Source organism: Ursus arctos, unplaced genomic scaffold (genome assembly GCF_023065955.2).
Source record: "Ursus arctos isolate Adak ecotype North America unplaced genomic scaffold, UrsArc2.0 scaffold_24, whole genome shotgun sequence".
Classification (NCBI taxonomy): domain Eukaryota; kingdom Metazoa; phylum Chordata; class Mammalia; order Carnivora; family Ursidae; genus Ursus; species Ursus arctos.
The window spans coordinates 43,700,191-43,723,044 of record NW_026622919.1 but is presented as its reverse complement, the minus strand read 5'-3'; the positions used below and the strand labels follow the sequence as shown (position 1 = coordinate 43,723,044).

General features: G+C 38.8%; 1 protein-coding gene across 6 annotated transcripts in view; it reads right to left on the bottom strand.

Annotated features, from left to right (window-relative positions):
• The window catches only part of RPA1 (replication protein A1), a 63,882-nt gene that overhangs the window by 35,641 nt on the left and 5,387 nt on the right, over nt 1-22,854 (bottom strand). For 2 of the 6 annotated variants that reach the window (XM_044390716.3, XM_044390718.3), the window contains exons 2-5: nt 14,289-14,339; nt 12,924-13,002; nt 12,163-12,271; nt 11,562-11,612 (exon numbers count right to left, since the gene is read on the bottom strand). In XM_044390716.3, the coding sequence (XP_044246651.1) occupies nt 11,562-11,612; nt 12,163-12,271; nt 12,924-13,002; nt 14,289-14,339 (290 nt within the window). The remainder of the gene's footprint in view (nt 1-11,561; nt 11,613-12,162; nt 12,272-12,923; nt 13,003-14,288; nt 14,340-22,854) is intronic. The other 4 variants (XM_044390717.3, XM_048223216.2, XM_026517852.4 and 1 more) reach the window with 2 other exon arrangements.

The window sequence follows — 22,854 nt, the reverse complement described above, 5'->3', positions numbered from 1 at the left end:
ATAGAAACAAGTTAGAAAAATCAATTCAGAAGCCCTTCAAATGACAAGCTACTTAAAAAGCTTTCCCCCAATAATCACTTTGATAAAACTATTTCTGTTTGTCAACGGGTTTTCATTACTGAGTAACTTGAGAAAGATATGATATCAATTCCTATGTAAATATTTCCCTTAATCTTTCATTGCATCATTATCAAGGCTTTTTATGATCGCAGGGTTTTTATTTTCCATCTAGTCCTTTAATTAAAATGCAGTGTCCTTACCACAAACCATATCTTCAAGGAGCAAATGACACGATCAGAATTTAGATTACTGGACACAATAATATGTGGCACAACAAAAGATCTGTTTTCAGAAACATATACTTACCTAAACAATTACCTTTTCCCAGTGAAAAACATTACGCCTGTAGCTACTTTTTAATATAACTATTATCTAAGAATGTACAGTTCTTTCACCTACCTTTAACTCTGATTAAAACCTTTCAATAACTTCCCGAGAACCTTAGGCCAAAAATAAAACCTTTCACACATGGCCTACAGGCTCTGTGTGATCTGGCCTTGCCAATCTCTCTCCAGCTCATCTTATACCACTTCCCTGAGGTGCTCTGCTCTCCAGCCATTCTGTCTGCTTTCAGCTCCTGGTGTATCTCCTGCCACAAAGCCTTTGTACATGCCGCCCGCTGACTGGGATGGCCTTCTCTCATTCTGCCCTTGGCTAGTACTCGTTTTTTGCTCTCATCTCAAACACCACTTCTTCAAGAGACAACTTGCTTCATCTTTAGTTTAGATTGGGTTTCTGCTATTCTTTTCCCTACGGCCGTGACTTCTTTCCTTCACATCACTTCTCTCAGGTTTAATTAATATACATTAATACAGAATTATGAACATAGACTTTAACTGTGTTCATCATTTAACTACTCTTTTATATATATTTTATATACTCATCATTTCATTATTATTGATCTCTCCTACCAGAAAGCACTTTCAACAAAAGTAGGTAGCCTCCAGGTATCCACAGCTGTTGCTCAATATATACTTGAACGAGAACGTCATGATCATGTGTGTATTTGAAAAAGAACTGAAACATGAAGAAGGAATTTGAGGGGAACACACTAGAGCAGGGAGACCAAAAGATGGTGGCCTCTATTAGGGTCACGGCAACGGTGATAAAAAGAGGTAGATGGTTTAAGATTTTATTTATTTCTTTGAGAGAGAGAGAGAGAGAGAGTGAGCAAGCATGTACATAAGAGGGGAGAGGGGCAGGAGAGGGAAAGAGAGAATCTCAAGCAGATTCTGCACCAAGCACGGAGCCCGGTACGGGGCCTGATCCCACAACTCCAAGACCATGATTGAAGCCAAAACCAAAAGTCAGACATCAACCAACTGAGCGACCCAGGTGGCCCGTAGAGCAATATTTAAGCAATAACAAAGACAACTTCATCATGCTGTATTCTTCAAATGGTCTGATTGCTATATTTTGGATTTTATATTCAATTGATGAGTTTGTGCTACATTTATCAGGCTTTCATATCAAAGTTATATTACTTCAGTAAAATAAGTTTGAAACTATCTATTCCTGACAATTAGATACAGATTCCCTATAAAAATTATCTGATAGAAATTTAGTGGTAGATATTTAACTACCTTCCAAAATTATCCAAATTACTCCAGGCTTATCAATCATTTAGCATTGGCTAAATACCAAAACCTAAGAGAAAATATGCTCAAAAAAATTAACTGTAATATATATATATATATATATATCCTACATAAAAAATTGGTGAGATGAATTCAAGAGCACATCAAAGGAACATACCAATATCTACTTAGAGAAAACACAGATGACACAGGGACACATTACAACTTTACAGACATACAATCAGCAAAATCCAGGCTGTGGGAAACTGCATGAGGCTAAAGGGCAAATGACCTGGCTTCTTTTTTTGATTTAATTTTTTAAAATATTTTATTTATTTATTTGACAGAGACAGAGAGAGAGCACAAGCAGGGGGAGAGGCAGGCAGAGGGAAAGGGAGAACCAGGCTTCCCGCTGAGCAGGGAGTCTGACGCGGAGCTCGATTCCAGGACCCTGGGATCATGACCTGAGCCAAAGGCAGACGCTTAACCCACTGAGCTACCCAGGCGCTCCAACCTGGTTTCTTTAACAAATAAACAGTAAGGTGTTAACTAACCGGAATTTAAATAAAAACCTGAAACTACAAAAACAAACAAATAGTAAGGGAGAAAAAAGATATAGTGGAGGAACCTATAGATACAAAGAGATTTAAAAGAAATATCAACCTACTACAGTGTGAACTTTACTTTGGATCCTGATTCAGATAAAATTATTCATACACACACACCAGTAGCTGGAAACAGAACGCTGACAGGATATTTATATTTCAGGTGTAAAATGGTACTTTTTAAGAAGAGTTATCTTTTGGGTATCTGGCTGGCTTAGTCGGTAAAGCATATGACTCTTAATCTCAGGGCTGTGAGTCCAAGCATGAAGACCACTTTAGAAAAATGAATAAAATAAATAAATACATAAATGTTATCTTTTAAAGATATATACTAAGATATTTATGGATGAAATAGTACGATGTCTGAGATTTGCTTCAAAAATATAGAAGAGGATAGATGTGGAAGGGATACAGAACAGGATCGGTATCAGGTGATAATTTGAAGCTGGATGATGGGATATATGGAGTCAGTCACATACCATATTCTTTTTTTATTTTTGAAATTTTTAATTTAAATTCAATTTAATTAACCTATACCATATTATTAATTTCAGGGGTAGAATTTAGTGATTCATTAGTTGCATATAACACCAAGTGTTCATTACATCCAGTCCCTCCTTAATGCCCATCACCCATTTGGCCCATCCCCCACCCATCTCCCTTCCAGCAACCCTCAGTTTCCATACCATACTCTTTTTTTTTTTTTTTAAAAGATTTTATTTATTCATTTCACAGAGAGATCGAGAGCACAAGCAAGGGGAGCAGCAGGCAGAGGGAGAGGGAGAAGCAGGCTCCCCTCTGAGCAGGGTGCCTGATGTGGGGCTTGATCCCAGAACCCTGGGATGATGACCTGAGCCAAAGGCAGACACTTAACCCACTGAGACACCTAGGTGCCCCTCCATACCATACTCTTTAGTGAAAAGACTTAGTATCAAATACTATATAAATTTAATGCAATTCTTTGCATTCCAGTGAGACTTTTGTTTTCTTCAACTTGACTATACATCTCTGGAATTCATATGGAAGAATAAAGAGAAGAGCTGCCACGAAAATTTTGGGGGGAAAAAAGTAAAAGATAACCTCACCTGTAAGTTACTAAACTATTCTACTGATGATACTTTAACTGAAACCCTAGGGCAGATTTAATTACCTATGTTGGTGAGAACATGAAGAAACTGGAACTCTCATACATTGCTAGTGGGACTATAAATTGGTAGCCACTTTGGAAAATAGGCTGGTACTTCTTCAAAAATTTAATCATAAAGTTACCATATGACCCACAATTCCACTCCTAGATACACATATATAAAATGGAAAATGTCCACACAAAAACTTACACCCAAATGTCCATAGCGTTATTCTTAATAGCAAAAAGGTAGAAACCCAAATGTCCAAACAAATGGATAAACAAAATGTGACATATTCATACAACAGAATATTATTTGGCCATACAACGGAATGAAGTACTGCTACATGCCGCAACACGGATAAACCTTGGAAACATTATGCTACATTAAAGGGGCCAGTCATGAGGGACCACATATTTTATGATTTCATTTACATGAAATGTCTAGAATAAGCAATTCGGAGAGACAGAATCATTTATATGAAATGTCTAGAATAAGCAATCTAGAGAGACAGAAGACATATTAGTGGTTGCCTAGGGCTAGAAAGAATGGGGAGTTTGGGAGTGATAGCTGAAGGGTACAGGGTTTATTTTGGGGGTGATGAAATACTCTAAAATTAATTGTGGTAATGACTGTACAACTCTGTCAATATATTAAAAACCATTTTACACTTTAAAAGGATGAATTGTAGCTATATATGAATTACATCTCAATAAAGCTGTTACCAAAAAATAAATAAATAAATAAATAAATAAACACATAAATAAATAAATAACAAAAACTATGGCACTTACCATTATCAACAACAGCCAAACTATGGAAAGAGCCCAAATGTCCATCGACTGATGAACGGATAAAGAAGATATGGTACATGTACACAATGAAATACCACTCAGCCATCAAAAAGAATGAAATCTTGCCATTTGCAAAGATGTAGATGGAGCTAGAGTGTATTATGCTGAATGAAATAAGCAGTCTGAGAAAGAAAATACTGTATGACCTCACTCATACGTGGAATTTAAGAAACAAAACAGACGAACATATGGAAAAGAAAAAAAAAGAGAGGGAAGCAAACCATTAAGAGACTCTTAAGTAGAGAGAACAAACTGAGGGTAGAAGGAGGGAGGTGGGTGGGTAGTGGGCATTAAGGAGGACACTCCTTATGATGAGCACTGGGTATTACATAAAAGTGATGAATCACTAAATTCTACTCCTGAAACCAGTATTACACTATATGTTAACTAGAGTGAATTTATTTATTTGAGAGTGAGAGCGAGAGAGAGAGCGCGAGAGCGCGCGATCAAGAGGGAGGGACAAAGAGAGAGGGAGAAGCAGGCTCCCCGATGAGCGGGGACCCCCACACAGGGCTTGATCCCAGGACTCTGGGATCATGACCTAAGCTGAAGGCCAGCACTTAAGTGACTGGGGCACCCGGAATTTAAATAAAAACTTGAAACAAAAACAGAAATACTAAATGAATTTTGCAAGGTTGCTAAAACAATGTGAATATATACAGGGGCGCCTGGGTGGCTCAGTTGGTTAAGTGTCCAACTCTTGATTTCGGCTCAGGTCATGATCTCAGGGTCCTGGGATGGAGCCCCATATCGGGATCTGCACTCAGCGGGGAGTCTGCTTCTCCCTCTCACTCTCCCTCTGTGTTCTTTCACTCCCTCTCAAATAAATCAATAAAATCTTAAAAAAAAAAAAAGAACTAAGAGTCAAGGAATATATGAAAAGACACTTCACCTCACTAGGGAAATATAAATTAAAATAATGATGACTAACGATTATTCATAAAAATTAGCAGTATCCAGAATGTTGACAAGGTTAAGGAGAAACAGGTTTTTGTTGCTGTTGTTGTTAAGTATCAGCTTTCTGAGATTATCACTCATGTACCATTCTACTTCCCCACGCCTAGGGAACCACTAATCTGTTTCTTTGGATTTGCTTATTTAGAAACAAGCACTCTTACACAAAGTTAATGAGTATGTTAACTGGTATATTTTCTGCAAGACATGTCCTTTGACCCCACAATACTAATTCGAGCAATCTGCTCTTCAGAAATAACAGCACGAGCACATAAAAATAAATGTACAAGAATGAATGCTGAAGCCCTATTCGGAATAAGCCTAAATGACCATCAAAAAAGTAAAGGGTAAATAAACTTGGATGTACACACACAGGTTCTCAAAAGAAGTAAGAAAGAATACAAGACATGCCACCATTCAAAGCCCATGGGAGTGAAATTCTATCCCTGATTCGAGAATGAAGCCTAAGTTTTTGTACTCAACCTGAGCAAAGCTCTCCACCCTCTCCCATAACCATACCTTAGAGGACAGGAAAATGGAGAGAAAGCACCGCTCAAGCACTCAAAGGAAGCCTGGAGTGGAAGATAACAGGTCCCATGTGGGAAGGCTGGCAAGGAGATGTACCCATCCTAAACTACGTCAGAGCCAAATATGTCTGACAGAACTACCCACATCAAGCGTGAACAAGATAAAAAGAAATGACATAGCAACAATGCAACATATAAAGTGTATAAAATAAAAGGAACAAAGAAGGCAGAGACAATTAAAGAATCCAATCTAGAAGAAAGCATAAGCCAAGAAAGGGAATAATACTTTCCAAGATGGTTTGAGAAATAAGACTAAGAATTTAATAAAATGAAACTCAGAAGATGAGATAAAACAAGAGACTGAGAAGAAAAAATGAGCTTGAGAAGTTAAGACAAAAATAGAACAAAAGTAATACCATTATACATCTAACACTTAAACATTATAAACACCAAAAAACAGCAAGGAGAGGGGCGCCTGGGTGGCACAGCGGTTAAGCGTCTGCCTTCGGCTCAGGGCGTGATCCCGGCGTTATGGGATCGAGCCCCACATCAGGCTCTTCCCCTATGAGCCTGCTTCTTCCTCTCCCACTCCCCCTGCTTGTGTTCTCTCTCTCACTGGCTATCTCTATCTCTGTCGAATAAATAAATAAAATCTTAAAAAAAAAAAAAAAAAAAACCAGCAAGGAGAAAGGTAAAAACTGAACTACAATAATGTTGGAAAATCTTGACTTAACCCAATATATGCATTAGAAAAAAAGACTAAAGCAAACTGAAGACACAAAGGGAGGACAATTATCCACAATATAAGTAAAAATTAAAGCTCAAATGAAATAGGAAACAGCATTAAGGAAAAGAATCTGCAGATGGAAAGGCATACCATATACCAGGAAAAAAAAAATGGTAAGAACAACTGACGTTAAGACATAGCCTGGTTAAGTCACTGAACTTGAAACATAACCAAACAATTTTTCCATTTAATCCATAGAACCTAATCAAGTTCTATCAACTATCTAAATGATGTCCTTACTAGCAAAAGGATCCAGTCCAGGATCACTTGTTATATTTAATTATCAAATCTCTTAAGACTCCTTCAATCTGGAACAGTCTCTCAGTGTACACAACTTTTTTCCTTTCATGCTTGAGATTTGAAAATCAGAGGTCACTGGTACGCCTGGGTGGCTCAGTCAGTTAAGTGTCCGACTCCTGGTTTCAGCTCAGGTCAAGTCTCAGGGTTCTGGGATCGCGTTGGGCTCCCTGCTCAGTGGGGAGCCTGCTTTTCCCTCTCCTGCTCCCCCTGTTTGTGTGCTCTGCCAAATAAATAAAATCTTTAAAAACAACAACAAACCACCAAGTTTGTGTTAATTTTTTTAGAGCAGCCACAGCACCCACTGACATTTCCTGCATAAACTGGTTACCAAAGGGTGATCTTCTAATTCCGTCATTCCTTCTACATTTGTTAGATGGCACTCTATTTTAAGAAAAACATTTCTCTTCCCCCATGTATCCATTTATTCAGTATGGACTTATGAACTCCTACTGTTTTTAACTGGTGATAATCTGTTCCCATTTTGATTGTGGTTTATAAATTTGCCTTAGATTTGGCAAGTGTAAGATTCTGCAAGCCAGTTTCTCTGTCCTTTTGACAGGGTCCCATTTCCCTTTGAGCACTTCTTTACCATCTGACACATTAAGATAGTCCAAGCCTGTAACAAGCCATCCTCCAAGAAGCCCTAGTTCCTTTTAATATGAAATGGTATTCAGAAACCAGGATCTGGTGCTAACTGGGCTCATAGCTATTGGGGTGTTGCTCATCCAAAGCCCTCTCAGTAGGCAGATCTAGGGAATACACACATACGCACACACACACCACACAATATATGTATATGCATACGCCAACCAGATCTGAACACATTTTTCCAAAGAAGATATACAGCTAGCCAACAGGTGGATGAAAAGATACTCCAGATCACGACTCAGGGAAATGCAAATCAAAACCACAATGAGATACCACTTCAAATCTGTTAGAATGGCTATTATTCAAAAGACTAGAAATAACACATGTTAGCAAGGATATGGAGAAAAAGGAACGCCAGTGCACTGCTGGTGAAAATGGAAACCGGTGCAGCCACTGTGGAAAACAGTATGGCGATTCCTCAAAAAATTAAAAATCAAACCACCGTAAGATCCAGCAATTCCACTTCTGGGTATTTATCCAAAGAAAATAAAAGTACTAACTCAAAAAGATATATGCACCCCCATGTTCACTGCAGCACTATTTACAAGAGTCAACACATGGAAACAACCTAAGTGTCCACCAATAGATAAATGGATAAACAAATTGTGACACAGGGCACCTGGGTGGCTCAGTTGGTTGAGCGTCTGCCTTCAGCTCAGGTCATGATCCTGGGTCCTGGTATTGAGCCCCGAGTGGGACTCCCTGCTCAGCTGGGAGTCAGCTTCTCCCTCTCCCTCAGCCCCTCCCCCCCACTCATGGCACGCTCTCTCTCTAATAAATAAAATCTTTAAAAAAAGAAATTCTCTCTCTCTCTCTCTCTCTCTCTCTCTCTCACACACACACACACACACACAGAATATTATTCAGCCATAAAAAAGAATGGAGTCTTGCCATTTGTGAAAACATGGATGGACTTCCAGGGCATTACGCTAAGTCAGACAGAGAAGGGCAATTACCCTATGATCTCTCTTATATGTGGAAATAAATAACAACCTCACAGATACAGAGAATAAACACACTGGTGGTTGTTAAAGGCAAGGAGTAGGAGGTGGGAGAAATGGGAGAACTATTTTTGTATTTAGTTTAAATAAATTGAGTTAAAATAAGATATAATAAAAAAGAGAACTATTTATTTATTTAGCTCCACACCCAGCATGGAGCCCAACTGAGGGCCCAAACTCACAACCCTGAGATCAACACCTGAGCTGAGATCAAGAGTTAGACACTCAACTGGCTGAGCCACCCAGGGACCCCAATAAAAAATATTTTTAAAACCTCAAACTAAATGTTTACATCTAAATCTATCTGTCTATCAAAAACCTTGAATTCACTCTGAATCCTTCAAGTCTAATCCAGAATCACAGATTTCTCCCTTGGCCAGCTCCCATAGCCTTCAACATATTTATTATCAGATCAATTCCCCTCATAGGTAACCAACCTCCTGTCACCACCTGCAACTGCTACACACACGGACATTCTCCTCCAAATGCTCTAATTCCAAACGTAGTTCTAAGACCACAACCACCCTATTACAAACAAGCACCCTCGTCTCCTCCAACAACCTGCTGCTGTCTTGGATCCCCACACCCCCAGATGCCTTCCTCCTTTGCTCAGGATCCAACAACCACACAGATTCCTGCCTTACCCTACTCAGGCTCTGACAACCCGTTCTGGGCTACAGCCAACCTCTCCCCATGTGTGCTCTCCTTACCTGCTCTCCCAACCCCCTGTCCAGCCCACAAAGATACCTTCCACACTTTGGACTAACACCTGGTTCCAAGCCATCACCATGGCCACCACCATCTGTCCCTTGTAAACATCTACCTTGCTTGGCCCCACCTAATGGCTGTTGACTAAATTATTCAGGAAGGAAGAGAGAGAGTAACAATACATATACTGTCATTCCACTATCAAAAGTATTTCTATCTACCCACCAATTATTGATAAATACACACTGTGAGATATCTGGAATGGTGCTCACTAAATCATAATATGTTTATTTCTGGGTTGTATGAATTTTAGACAATTTTTTCCTTCTTTGTACCTTTCACTGCATTGCTTGACTCAATGACTCTGTGTGTCATTTTACTAAAATATTCATATTCTCTAAAAATTTGAATATACGAAGAGCTACAAATATATTCTAAGAAGCACTGGTGAAAAATTTTAAATAGTGAAGTGCTATTAATGTTAACTAAATTATGGTAAATCTATACAATGACATACTAAGTAATATATGACATAGAGGGGATGCCTGGGTGGCTCAGTTGGTTAAGCATCTGCCTTTGGCTCGGGTCATGATCCCAGGGTCATGGGATCAAGTCCTGCATCGGGCTCCCTGCTCCTTCCTCTGCCTACTCTGCCTGCTTCAACCGCCCCCTGCCCCCAGCTTGTGCTGACAAATAAATAAAATCTTAAAAAAAAAAAAGAAAAAAAAATATATAGAGAGAGAGGTTTATCTAGGGACATGTAAAAATGACCACTATAAAAAAAAATATTATAAAACCATATTATGGGGGCGCCTAGGTGGCTCAGTTGGTTAGGTGACTGCCTTTGGCTCAGATCATGATCCTGGAGTCCCAGGACCGAGTCCCACATCGGGCTCCCTGCTTGGCAGGGAGTCTGCTTCTCTCTCTGACCCTTCCCCCCTCATGCTCTCTTTCTCAAATGAATAAGGGGCACCTGGGGTGCTCAGTCATTAAGTGTCTGCCTTCGGCTCAGGTCATGATCCCAGGGTTCTCAGATCGAGCCCTGCATGGGGCTCCCTGCTCAGCGGGAAGCCTGCTTCTTCCTCTCCCACTCCCCCGCTGGTGTTCCCTCTCTCGCTGTGTCTCTCTCTGTCCAATAAATAAATAAAATCTTTAAAACAAAACATATTATGAATTTTTTAAGGAAAATACAAATTTATAAGTACTTACATTTATAGAAAAATTCTGGAAGGATAAAAACAAAATTTTTAAGAATAGTTATTTGTAGGCAGTGGAATTACAGTTATTTTTGTGTATGTGAGGTTTTTTTTTAATTTTAATTTTTTAAGATTTCATTTATTTATTTGCCAGACACAGAATGAGAGCGAGTGAGCACAAGCAGGGGGAGGGGCAGGCAGAGGGAGAAAAAGGAAGAGGGAGAAGCAGGCTCCCCGCTGAGCAAGGAGCCCGCTGTGGGACTTGATCCCAGGCATCCCTTCTTTTTGTTTAAGTAGGCTCCACACCCAATGTGGGGCTAGAACTCACAATCCCAAGATCAAGAGTTGCATACTCTACCGACTGAGCCAACCCCCATTTGAGTTTTATAATTTATGTATATATTACTTGTATAATAAAAGTTGTTTTACAAAACACAATGACAAGAACACAAAATTCTATCAGGGTGAAGATCCTACTATATGATATAGAGAACTAAGTAGCTGCCAACCTAGAATTCTACACCTAATTAAACTCATTTAACTGAGAATGAAACACACATTTTTAGATGACAGATTTTTATCATTCAAACTTTCCCTGTAAAAGCTGCTAAAAGATATTCTTCAGGAAAATGAGAACTGAACTAAAAAAGAAGGAGTGTAATGAAGGAGACAAAGGGAAACTAACAAAGTATGGGTAAGTCTAAGTAATGGCTGTCTATATAGAGACCATACTAATTCAAGGAAATAAAAACAAAGCTGACTTAAAACACTAAACACAGACATTTTGAGACCTTTGCATTATTTGAGAGGATGGTAAAAATACAAACCTATTTTAGAATATCTGTTAATTCACATACGGATTTTTTAAAATGTGAGAATATCCGCAAAACAAAACAAACAAATAAACACAGCAAAAATAAAATATATTTCAAACTGTAGAGGAAAAAAAAATTAAGGAAAAACTCAATCAATCCAAGGCAAGAAAAAATAAAGCAAAAACATGGTAAAAATACAAAAATTAGAAAAAAAATCAATAATAAATTAAGCAGAATAAACTCACCAACTAAATCTCAAGTTGATTTCTAAAATCATATGCTGTTTATAAAAGACAATCAAGGTTAAGAATACAGAAGCCGAAAGTTAAAAGGAGGACAACGATACAGCAAACAAATACAAAGCAAACCATACAGATAACGCTGTAACATACATCAACATACCCGTATGAAGATGAGAACGCTTGCTGTATTTGTTTCCCATGTGTTCTGTGACTGGAAATAAAAAACTTAAAAGCCTCTCCCCAACAAAGTCCTATTTTAGCAACAGTTACCCAGGAGTAATACTGCTGCTCACCACTACACCTCTAGCGTGTAGCATCTGTCAGGACTCAGCATACTCTATATTGGCTGAATAAAGTATTTACCATGAAAGATTCAAGATTGGAAAAAAGGGCCAGCATTACATAATTAATTACATCATTTTTGCTCTTATAAGTTACCCCTTTTCATTAACAGATACTTCAAAAGAGAATCCTAAAATCAGTGCTTCTGAAGAGATTAGAAAGAAAAGTTCTCCATTCTGCTTTAATCTCCTGCTTTGAAATTTCCAATTTGCTTCCATATTTCCCTTCCTTTGGTGCCACGTTTTAGTCACCCGAGTTCAAATCTCAATAGCTGCGAACTCTTAGCTGAAAGCTCATTGTTTTTGATTCCTAAATGAATTTTGGCATCCAACAGATTTCTCTGTGGAAAAATTAGTCCCCACTCTACAACACAATAAAACCAAAGAAAACCCCCCAAAACAAAGAAAAACACCACATACCGTCCATCTTTCAGAGTGTTAACAATGAATCGGTTAATCTGGCAAATACAGTTGCTAGACAATTGTTCTTCCTCAACGAGAGGGTTCAACTGTGTTGCCAACATGAAAGCTGAAAAGCACAGAGATTACTTTAGTCCCCACATTTCAGTCATGACAACCTGAAAGCTGATCACACCTGGACTAGCAAAGGAAAACAATGCCTTGAATATGTTCCTGAAATTAAAACCACTCAGATTCTGCACAGTGAAAAACAATATAATTTACTGTGCATTAAACATCTGATGGTACTTTGAAACGTATTTCTTAAAGTGCCCAAAATAATTTTTTCCATCATTCAGGTTTCATGACAAAGACTTAAAAAGTCTTTTCTATGTTCTTCACCTTGTGACTAGAGACAGCAAGCAATATTCTGCAAATTCTCTTTCTCCCTTATAAAGTTTCCGACATAGAAATAAATCCCCAAAAAGGCAAGTATAGGACAGCTAACCCATTATATTCACTAAATGTCAATACCATCCTGAGGGAAATTAATCAAAGAAAACAGAGCACCAGTTAGAGAAAATTAATTAAGCCAAAGTGGCAGCTTTCCACTGGATCCAGTCTATTGTTAGAATGCTCCCTGCCAGCCGTAATTCTGTCTGAATGAAGTGCACAGCCAAGCAAATGTACACTTCTGAAATGCCCCAAATTATTGCCATCAAAGTGCTGGGTGTTCTTTTATTATTTAAATACAAATTCCTAGATTTATACATCATACTTACAGGATAGAGTGTTCAATCCATCACTCATAAGCAGTCGATAACGGGGCGGACTATTCCCTGTGATAATGGGACGGATGTTCTAGGATAGAAAATTTGACTTGTTAGCCAGGTTGTCTTCCCAGTCCCCAGGGATAAGTAAGCTTAAGTAGCAGAAGAGTGGGTTTGCCATTAGTTCAACAAACACTGAACTGCTTGCCCATTCTCTTGACTCCCAAATCTAAGCAAAAGAAAATTGGATTTCATGATTTTCCCACCAACCTCTCCCTATTAACATTATTAAACACAACACAGATGAGAATAAAATGAGTTTCAATACTCTTCTTTCTCTCTCAACTCAAATTTGATTGAAAATTGATTTTTAAAAAGATATGACAGGGGCACCTGCGTGGCACAGCGGTTAAGCGTCTGCCTTCAGCTCAGGGCGTGATCCCAGCGTTCTGGGATCGAGTCCCACATCAGGCTCCTCCGTTATGAGCCTGTTCTTCCTCTCCCACTCCCCCTGCTTGTGTTCCCTCTCTCACTGGCTGTCTCTATCTCTGTCAAATAAATAAATAAAATCTTTAAAAAAAATAAAAAAAATAAAAAGATATGACAAGGCACCTAACATATGCAAGGCGCTACACAGAAAACATGCTAAAAATACAAAATGGAAAAAAAAAAAACAAACAAAAAACCCTTGCCCTGAAGGGGCTTACAAATGAGGTGGAGACAGAGGCAAAGAGACATAGGAGAGTTATGCACATGACACGGGGCCACAGCGAAGACATTTATCACAACTTGAAGGAAATCAGAAGCAGCTCTCCAAAAAAAGTGAAATACATATACAGAGCTTTAAGATGAGTGGCAGCGAGTCTGGGAGTAACAGGGAGATCATTAGGCCTACTGACTCAGAATCTGCAGATATGATCCAGGGTGCTGCTTCTATGCATTTTTTAAATTCCCACTAAAATTTGAGATCCCTTAAATGAATGACAGGGTTAATGAAGAATTTTAAGCACATACATTCATTGCAGGCTCATGTAAGGCAGATTTGAGCAAGACAAACCTCAGGGCAGGAAGAATAGTAAGGAGGCAGTAGAAACAGTCAGTAACACTACAGTATCCATCAATTGTGGAAAGAACGGAAAGGCAAAGCCTCAAATCTGAACCCCCAAAGTTAACTCTGGCTAGCATAATATTTAAAAAAAATAAAAAAGGTCTGGTTTCTCTCTTAGGGTTACAAGAAGCCTGGCCTATTTTCTGGGGGGTGGGATGAAGGTGAGAATTTCCTAAAGTGGACGAATCTGTGTGTGCTTCATCAAATGTGATCTGTAATTACATAAATGTTTTTAAAATGTTTGACATAAAACAGTCATAGGTACTCACAATGACTTGGAGAATGGGTTTTATGGATGTATCTCCCTGTTGCATTATGGCCTGAAAAAGTAAAAACAGAATGAGATATACATTCAAATCATGACCAAAATCTGACATATTTTTACAGTTTGGTATTTGGAATAAATGACACATAACATTATTAAAGAGCCTTTTTGGAGCTTATCATTTGAAAATCCAGTTTAAGTTTTATCACTATGGACAAACCATAAAATCATAAAAGCGGGATACATGCTTACCAACAAAGATACACTTACTACATCCAAAATACAGGCATCGCATACGTACTCATTATTCAGAACAGCGCATCAATTTGACTACAGTGCTCCTTATTAGAGAATTAGTGAAGTATTATGCAGCCTTAAAAAGATGTTTATATAATACTGGTTGCCTCTTGTGGGAGAACTGATGAGTGGAGGCCACATGTGGGAGGCAGACCTCACACTGAATCCTTTTTACACCTTTTGAATTTTAAATCTCATGACTCTATTAGGAATTATGAAAATAATATCTAAAAAAGGGGCACCTGGGTGGCTCAGTCAGTTAAGCATCTGACTCTTGATTTTGGCTCAGGTCATGATCTCAGGGTTGTGAGTTGGAGCCCTGCGTCAGGCTCCACATTAAGGTTCTCTTCCTTTGCCTCTCCCTCTGCCCACCCCCCAAATATCTAAAAAACGCACACCAGATTATCAATCAGGCTTTTAGTTAATGTTTGAAAAGCCATCATTTAAAGGTAACCATCAGGGGGTGCCTGGATAGCACAGTCTGTTAAGCATCTGGCTCTTGGTTTCTGCTCGGGGCTCGGGTCATGATCTTGGGGTCTTGGGATCAGGTCCTGCATTGGGCTTCTTGCTCAGCACAGAGTCTGCTTAGGTTTCCCTCTCTCTCTGATCCTCCTCCCCACTTTTGTGCATTCTCTCTCTCTCTCAAATAAATAATAAATCTTTAAAAAAAATAAAGGTAACCATCAGAAAAACTAACAGCAGTGAAGACTGATTCTCTGGCCTCTGCTTTTGCCCATGCTGAAATAAATGGTACCAGCTCTTCCAACCACCAACTAAAAAAATTGGACAAAAATATATAAACTGTTTTCAAATACAGGACAACAGGTACAGCAAGACTGTGATCATTGAAATGAGCGGAACCCTATGCTCATCCTGGCTTTCTGCAGAGGCACTTTTAGACCACAGCATGGACAAGGGAACCCAAGAAGAACGTAGTAGCACTACTGAGCACAGATCAGAGTTCAGGGAGGTGAGTTAGCTGGATATGATGGATGCAGAGTACCAGAGATGAAGGAGCTACACAGAGAAAAGAGCTTCAGTAAGCTACACAGGGGTTCCCTTGAGTCTCTGGCTGAATTCTAAGTTGGGCATACACAGAAGGAGATTCTACAAGTTCAGGCAAAGAGTAAGTATTAGAGAGCTATAAACTGAAAAATCAGTGGAGCTCACACAGGCTAGAATACAGATGAGTTCTCTGTAGCCAGAGGACAGAAAACTCAATAAACATCTGCTGCATTCAGTAGAGACCCCAGAAAGGGCATGCTTTAGAAAGAGAATTAAACTAGACCAACGTAAAAGCTATTTTAGACCCATTCCAGTCTCTGAGGGATCGGGGGATTTGCAAGTAAATTAACAGTCTGCCAAAACAACTCAATATTCTTTTTTAAGATTTATTTATTTATTTGAGAGAGAGGGAGAGCGTGGGCAGGCATGCATGCACAAGTGGGAGGGGGAGAGGGAGAATGTTGTCAAGCAGATTCCAAGCTGAGTGAGGAGCACAAACCAGGGCTTGATCTCATGACCCTGAGGTCAGGACCTGAGCCAAAACCAAGAGTCAGACGCTTAACCAACTGCACCACCCACGTGCCCTACAACTCAATATTCTTTAAAGAAATTTTAAAATACTCTGTGAAACAGTATGGGAAGTAGGCAAAAAGTACTTTTGCTGCACACTGGAGTAATGGCTGTCACCCCGAGGAAAAGCACTTGTACAGTTGAGTTGTGAGTTGAAACAACTGTTTTTTCACAGAACACCATTTTGACTTGCAAGGCCAAATGACAAACTAGTTACTCAAACTTCAGAATTTGGTAAATATTTTCTCAAAAATAAGGTGAACCTGGGGCGCCTGGGTGGCACAGCGGTTAAGCATCTGCCTTCGGCTCAGGGCGTGATCTCGGCATTATGGGATCGAGCCCCACATCAGGCTCTTCCGCTATAAGCCTGCTTCTTCCTCTCCCACTCCCCCTGCTTGTGTTCCCTCTCTCGCTGGCTGTCTCTGTCTGTTGAATAAATAAATAAAATCTTAAAAAAAAAAAAAATAAGGTGAACCTGTTTTCAAGGAAAATGACAGTTACTGCCAATTATACAAGGGTTTTTTAGTGAAAATCAGAACTTTTGAAAACTTATTCACCCAACGATGAGCTTTACAGCTTCTCAAACTTTTCTGATTAAATTAGTGAGATTAATAAGTATGAATTTTTGTTATATAATGAAACATCAATATTTCGAAGATCTGCATAATGCAATGAGCCAGCATCTTCCAAATGACCAATGCATGACATCATAAATAATGCATAGGCAAAAAAGAGCCATTCAAAATGCAAGACAGACCAATCCTTTTTTTTTTTTTTTTTAATTAATCTGAGAGACAGCGAGGGAGAGATAGCGAGCACGAGGAAGGGGAGGGGCAGAGGGAGAGGGAGAAGGAGACTCCCTGCTGATCAGAGAGCCCACCACAGGGCTAGATCCCTGGGATCATGACCTGAGCTGAAGGCAGAACTTAACGAACTGAGCCACTCAGGTGCCCCAAGACAGACTGATCTCACATTCCAACTAACCTTTAAAAAACTACAATTTGTTGAGTTTTGACAGAGTATTAGAGAAAAACTTTGTCTATTCACAACCATTTCTGACACCATATGTGTGGGTTTTCCACATGAAACAATTCTCGGCAGATACCAAGTGGGTGTCCTACAAGTCATTTCAAGTCCTACAAGTCAATTCTGACACTACCTGGAGTTAGTGTAGACCCCATAGGTTAGACTCAGTCCCACAAGACCATCCCTTGCTTACTTCAGATACCAACCTAAGGCAGTGGGTCCTCAGGATGCCCACACTTCTGCCTTACTTGCCTACAAATGGGAGGTTCCTATGACCCCCTCCTCAGGCTCAAAGAACTCAGGGAAACATTTTCCCGGTTTATTATAAAAGATATTATAAAGGATACAAATGAACTACCAGATGAAGAGGTACATAGGGCAAGGTCTAGAAGGGTACTGAGCATAGGAATTTCTGTCCCTGTGTGGAGTTTGGAGTACATGACCCTCGTGGCATGTAGATGCGTTCACCAACTGGGAAGCTCTCGGATCCCTGCTGTTTAGGGGTTTTCCGAAGGTCCCATTACATAGGCATGATTGATTAAATCACTGGCCATTGGTGACTAGATCAATCTCCTGACTCTCTGGGGGACAGTGGCAGGGCAGGAGGGAGTTTAGGGTTGAAAGTTCCAACCTTTGTTTTTTTTTGAAGATTATTTATTTGAGAGAGAGAGAGTGAGCGAGTGAGCATGAGCATGAGTGGGAGGGGGAGAGGGAGAGAGAATCTCAAGCAGACTCTGCACTGAGTGCAGAGCTGGACATGGGGCTCGATCCCAGGACCCTAAGATTATGACCTGAGCTGAAACCAAGAGTCAGATGCTTAACAAACTATGCCACCCAGACACCCCAAGACTAAATATAAGTCCCTAATTATATTACAATACCACAAGGATAAAAAAAGAAGCCTGAAATATTAAAATACTCCCTCTTTTTCCAACTACATACCTGAGGCCAGATTTCCTTCTTACAGATCACCCCCCCAAAAATATCAATATACCAAATGTAGAAGCTGATACAAAAATCTAGCTTCATCTAAAGCCAGATGCTAAAGCAATGTGCAAAAATGTAAAACAATATCAATTTTCTATTTGTTTTGAAATATATAGCTATTTTCACAAAACATGTTATTCATTGTTAGCAGAAGTTACTATTATCTTAAATGTATAAATATTTTTAAAATATCTCAGTTATAATTTCAAATATGGTAAAGTAGATATCTCACAAAAAAAGTTCTTAGGGGAAAGGGGTAATGATTTTTTTTTTTTTAAGATTTTATTTATTTATTGGACAGAGAGAAACACAGCAAGAGAAGGAACACCATCAGGGGGAGTGGGAGAGGGAGAAGCAGGCTCCCCTCTGATCAGGGAGCCCGATGTGGGGCTTGATCCCAGGACCCTAGGATCATGACCTGAGCCAAAGGCAGACGTTTATCAACTGAGCTATCCAGGTGCCCAGGGGTAATGATTTTTAAGAGTGCTCTAAGATCAGGGTGTCTGGGTGGCTCAATCTGTCAAGCTCTTGATTTTTGGCTCAAGTCATGAGATCAGGCCCGTGTCAGGCTTGGGGACACAGGGCACTGGGCACGGAGTCTGCCTGGGACTCTCTCCCTTCATCCCTCGCCCTGCTCTAGCGTGCACTTGCTCTCTCTCTGTCTCTCTCTAAAATAAATAAATAAATTAATAAACTTACTTTTAAATAAAAAAAAGAATATTCTAAGATCAAAATGTTTGATGTTGAGTATAGCATAACATACAGAGTTGTCCAATCGCTGTGTTGTACACCTGAAACTAAGATAATGTTGTGTATCCACCATACTTAATAAAAAAAAAAAGAGAGAGAACCACTGTGTTTTAGACTAAATATTTGTGTCTCCCCTCCCCCAATTCATACGTTGAAGCCCTAACCCCCAGTGTGATGGGAGCCTTTGGACGTACTTAGTTTTAAAGACATCATGAGGGTGAAGACCCCATGTCAGAATTATTGCCCTTCGAAGAGGAGGAGACACCAGAGCTCTCTCTTCCCACAGACAAAGACGAGGTCATGTGAGCACATAGTGAGACGGAAGCTGCAAGCCAGGAACACAGCCCTCACCCAGAACTGAATCTGCTGGCACCTCAATCTCAGATTTCCCAGCCTCTATGAAAACTAAATCTGTTGTTTGCACTACCCAGTCTATTTTGTAATAGTAGTCCAAACTAAGATGAAGTGCTCTACAGCAATCCTTGAAAAAGTAAAGCAAAGAGTACAGCTAATAAATATATAGTGGAAATAAATTCAAATCATAAAAAATACTCAAATAATCCAGAAGTCAGGAAAAGCTAAACAACAACAAACAGATGGGACAAGTAGCGAAACGAAAAACTTAAACCCAAACATGTAACTATATTAAGTGTAAATGGTTCAAGTACTCCAATTAAAAGGCAGAAATTGTCTTAAGATCCAACTATTTGCTGTCTACAATAAATGCACTTCAAATATAAAGAGACAGGTTAAAAATGAAACATTGGAAAAAGACGTAGCATTACTGGCAGGCAAAGAAGGCTTCAGGACAAGGAATATTACCAGTGATAAAAAAGGACATTTCACAATAATGGGGTTGATTCCTGAAGAAGACACAATGATAAATGTATGCACCTAATAACGAAGTTTCAAAATACATGAAGCAAAATCCTACAGAATTAAAAGGAGAAATAGACAAGTCCACTATTATAATTGGTGGTTTCAATACTCTTCTTTCAGTAATGATAGGGCAAATAGACAAAAGAATACGTAGAAGAATATGAAAGATAAAACTATCAACCAACTTGACCCAATTAGATCATCTAACAATTGCAGAATACACAGTCTTTTAAGTGCACCTAGAACATTTTCATCAAGATTCCATATGCTGGGAAATAAAATGAGTCTCAATAAATGTTAAAAGACTGAATTCAGGGGGCACCTGGGTGGCACAGCGGTTGGGCGTCTGCCTTCGGCTCAGGGCGTGATCCCAGCGTTATGGGATCGAGCCCCACATCGGGCTCTCCGCTATGAGCCTGCTTCTTCCTCTCCCACTCCCCCTGCTTGTGTTCCCTCTCTCGCTGGCTGTCTCTATCTCTGTCGAATAAATAAATAAAATCTTTAAAAAAAAAAAAAAAAGACTGAATTCAGAGACTATGTTATTTGACCACACTGGAATTAAACTAAAAATCCTAACAATAGGATATCTAGAAAACTTCCAAATACTTGGAAATTAAACAGTAAACTTTTTTTTTTCCTTCAGTAATCTCTATACCTAGCTTGGGGCTTGAACCTAGAGATCAAGAGTTGCGTGCTCTACCTATCAAGCCAGGCGCCCTGTAAACAATAAACTTCTAAATAACCCATCTGTTGAAAAAGAAATCACAAAAGAAATTAGAAAGTATTATTAACAGAATGAAAATGAAAATACAATCTATCTAAATGTATGGGATTCATTAGAGCAATGCTTAGAGGGAAAATTAAAGCTTTAAATGCTTAGAGAAGAAAACAGGCCCCAAATCAAGTATGTAAGTTTCCATCATAAGAAGCCAGAAAAAGAATAATAAACTCAAGCATGTAGAAGGAAGGAACGATAAAAAGAGCAAAAATCAATAAAATAGAAAATGGATAAACAACAGGAAAAAACTGAACCAAAAGCTGGATCTTTGAAAAGATTTAAAAAATTGATAAACCTCTAGTTAATCTGATCAAGAAAAAGAAAACAAACATTCTCAATATCAGAAATGAAAAATGCAGGGGCGCCTGTGTGGCACAGCGGTTAAGCGTCTGCCTTCGGCTCAGGGTGTGATCCTGGCGTTATGGGATTGAGCCCCACATCAGGCTCCTCCACTATGAGCCTGCTTCTTCTTCTCCCACTCCCCCTGCTTGTGCTCCCTCTCTCGCTGGCTGTCTCTATCTCTGTCGAATAAATAAATAAAATCTTTAAAAAAACGAAAAAAAGAAATGAAAAATGCAAAAAAAATGAAAAATGCATCACAATAAATGACATATATATTAATTTATACATACACGAGATAATAAGGGAGTATTAGGAACAACCTTATGAAACAACTTAAATTAAATGGGTAAGTCCCTTGAAAAACACAAATTATCAAAACTGACATACAAAATGTAGAGAATCTAGATAGTACTATATCCATGTATTTATAACTTTTATAACTATAGTTACAAAGTCTCTTTCTGTTTTGTTTTATAGATTCAACATGAAATCATATGTTATTTGTCTTCTCTGTCAGGCTTATTTCATTTAGCATAATACTGTCTAGGTCCATCTATGTTGTCACAAGTGTCAAGATTTCATTCTTTTTTGTGGTTGAGTAATACTCCTCTCTATGTGTATATGCTTATAACTCTATATAGTTAAATAGTAATATAAATATTACAGTTATATATAGTTATAACTATATATAGTTATAACTTTGTAACTATTTATAACTTTGTAACTATTATGCTGAATTTATAATTTAAAATATTCCAACAGAGATAACACTAAGTCCAGATGGCTTTACTGGTAAATTTTATCTAACACGTAAAGACAAAAAAAATATCAATCTTCCATAAACTATGTCAGGAAATAGAAGAGAACACTTTCCAACTCCTTTTAGGATATTAGGTTTACCTCATAGAAAAAACAAAGTCATTCTAAGAAAGAAAAACTACAGACTTATATACCACTCATGAATGTAGATGAAAATACCACTACACATTCACTAGTATAGTTAAAAAGACAGACAAAACTGAGTGTTGGCAAGGATGTGGAGCAACTAGAATTCTCACAATCACTTTGGAAAACAGTTTAGCTATTTATTTATTTATTTATTTGTCAGAGAGAGAGAGAGCACAAGCAGGGGCGGCAGCAGACAGAGGGAGAAGCAGGCCCCCCATTGAGCAAGGAGCCCGATGTGGGACTTGATCCCAGGACCTTAGGATCATGACCTGAGGTGAAGGCAGCCACTTAACTGGCTGAGCCACCCAGGCAGGCCAAACTGAACACATCTTGATGAGTTTTTATTATATACGTTATAGTTTTTATTACATGTAAATCACACTGAATTTCAATAAAGGTGATTTTTTTTTTTTTAAGTTTCTAGGGAACAGAACTGGGGTAGGATGGGGCAAAAAGTCAGTAACTTCATAAAACACCTTTCTGTTCGATTTTAAAACCACATGCATGTATTAATTTATTATTCTTTTTAATTTGTGTCATCATAAAGTGATTATAAAATTAAATCTTCTGGGACATACAACATGATATGTACACTTAAGACAAAATTGCCTTAAATTTTCCAAATTAACATTGCCTATAAAAACACAAAGTAAACCCAATTAAAAAAATGGGCAAAAGACTTTAGAACAGACATTTCTCCAAAGAAGATCTACAGATGGCCAACAGACACATAGGATCCTCAACATCACTAATCATCATGGAAATGCAAATCAAAACCACATTCAAATTGGCTATTATCAAAAAGACAAAAAGTATGAAGTGTTGGCAAAGACGTGGATGAAAGGGAACCCTCGTACAATTTGGTTAGGAAGATAAATTGGTGCAGCCACAATGGAAAACAGTATGGAGGCTCCTCAAAAAATTAAAAATCAGGGGCGCCTGGGTGGTGCAGTCTTTAAGCGTCTGCCTTCCGCTCAGGGCGTGATCC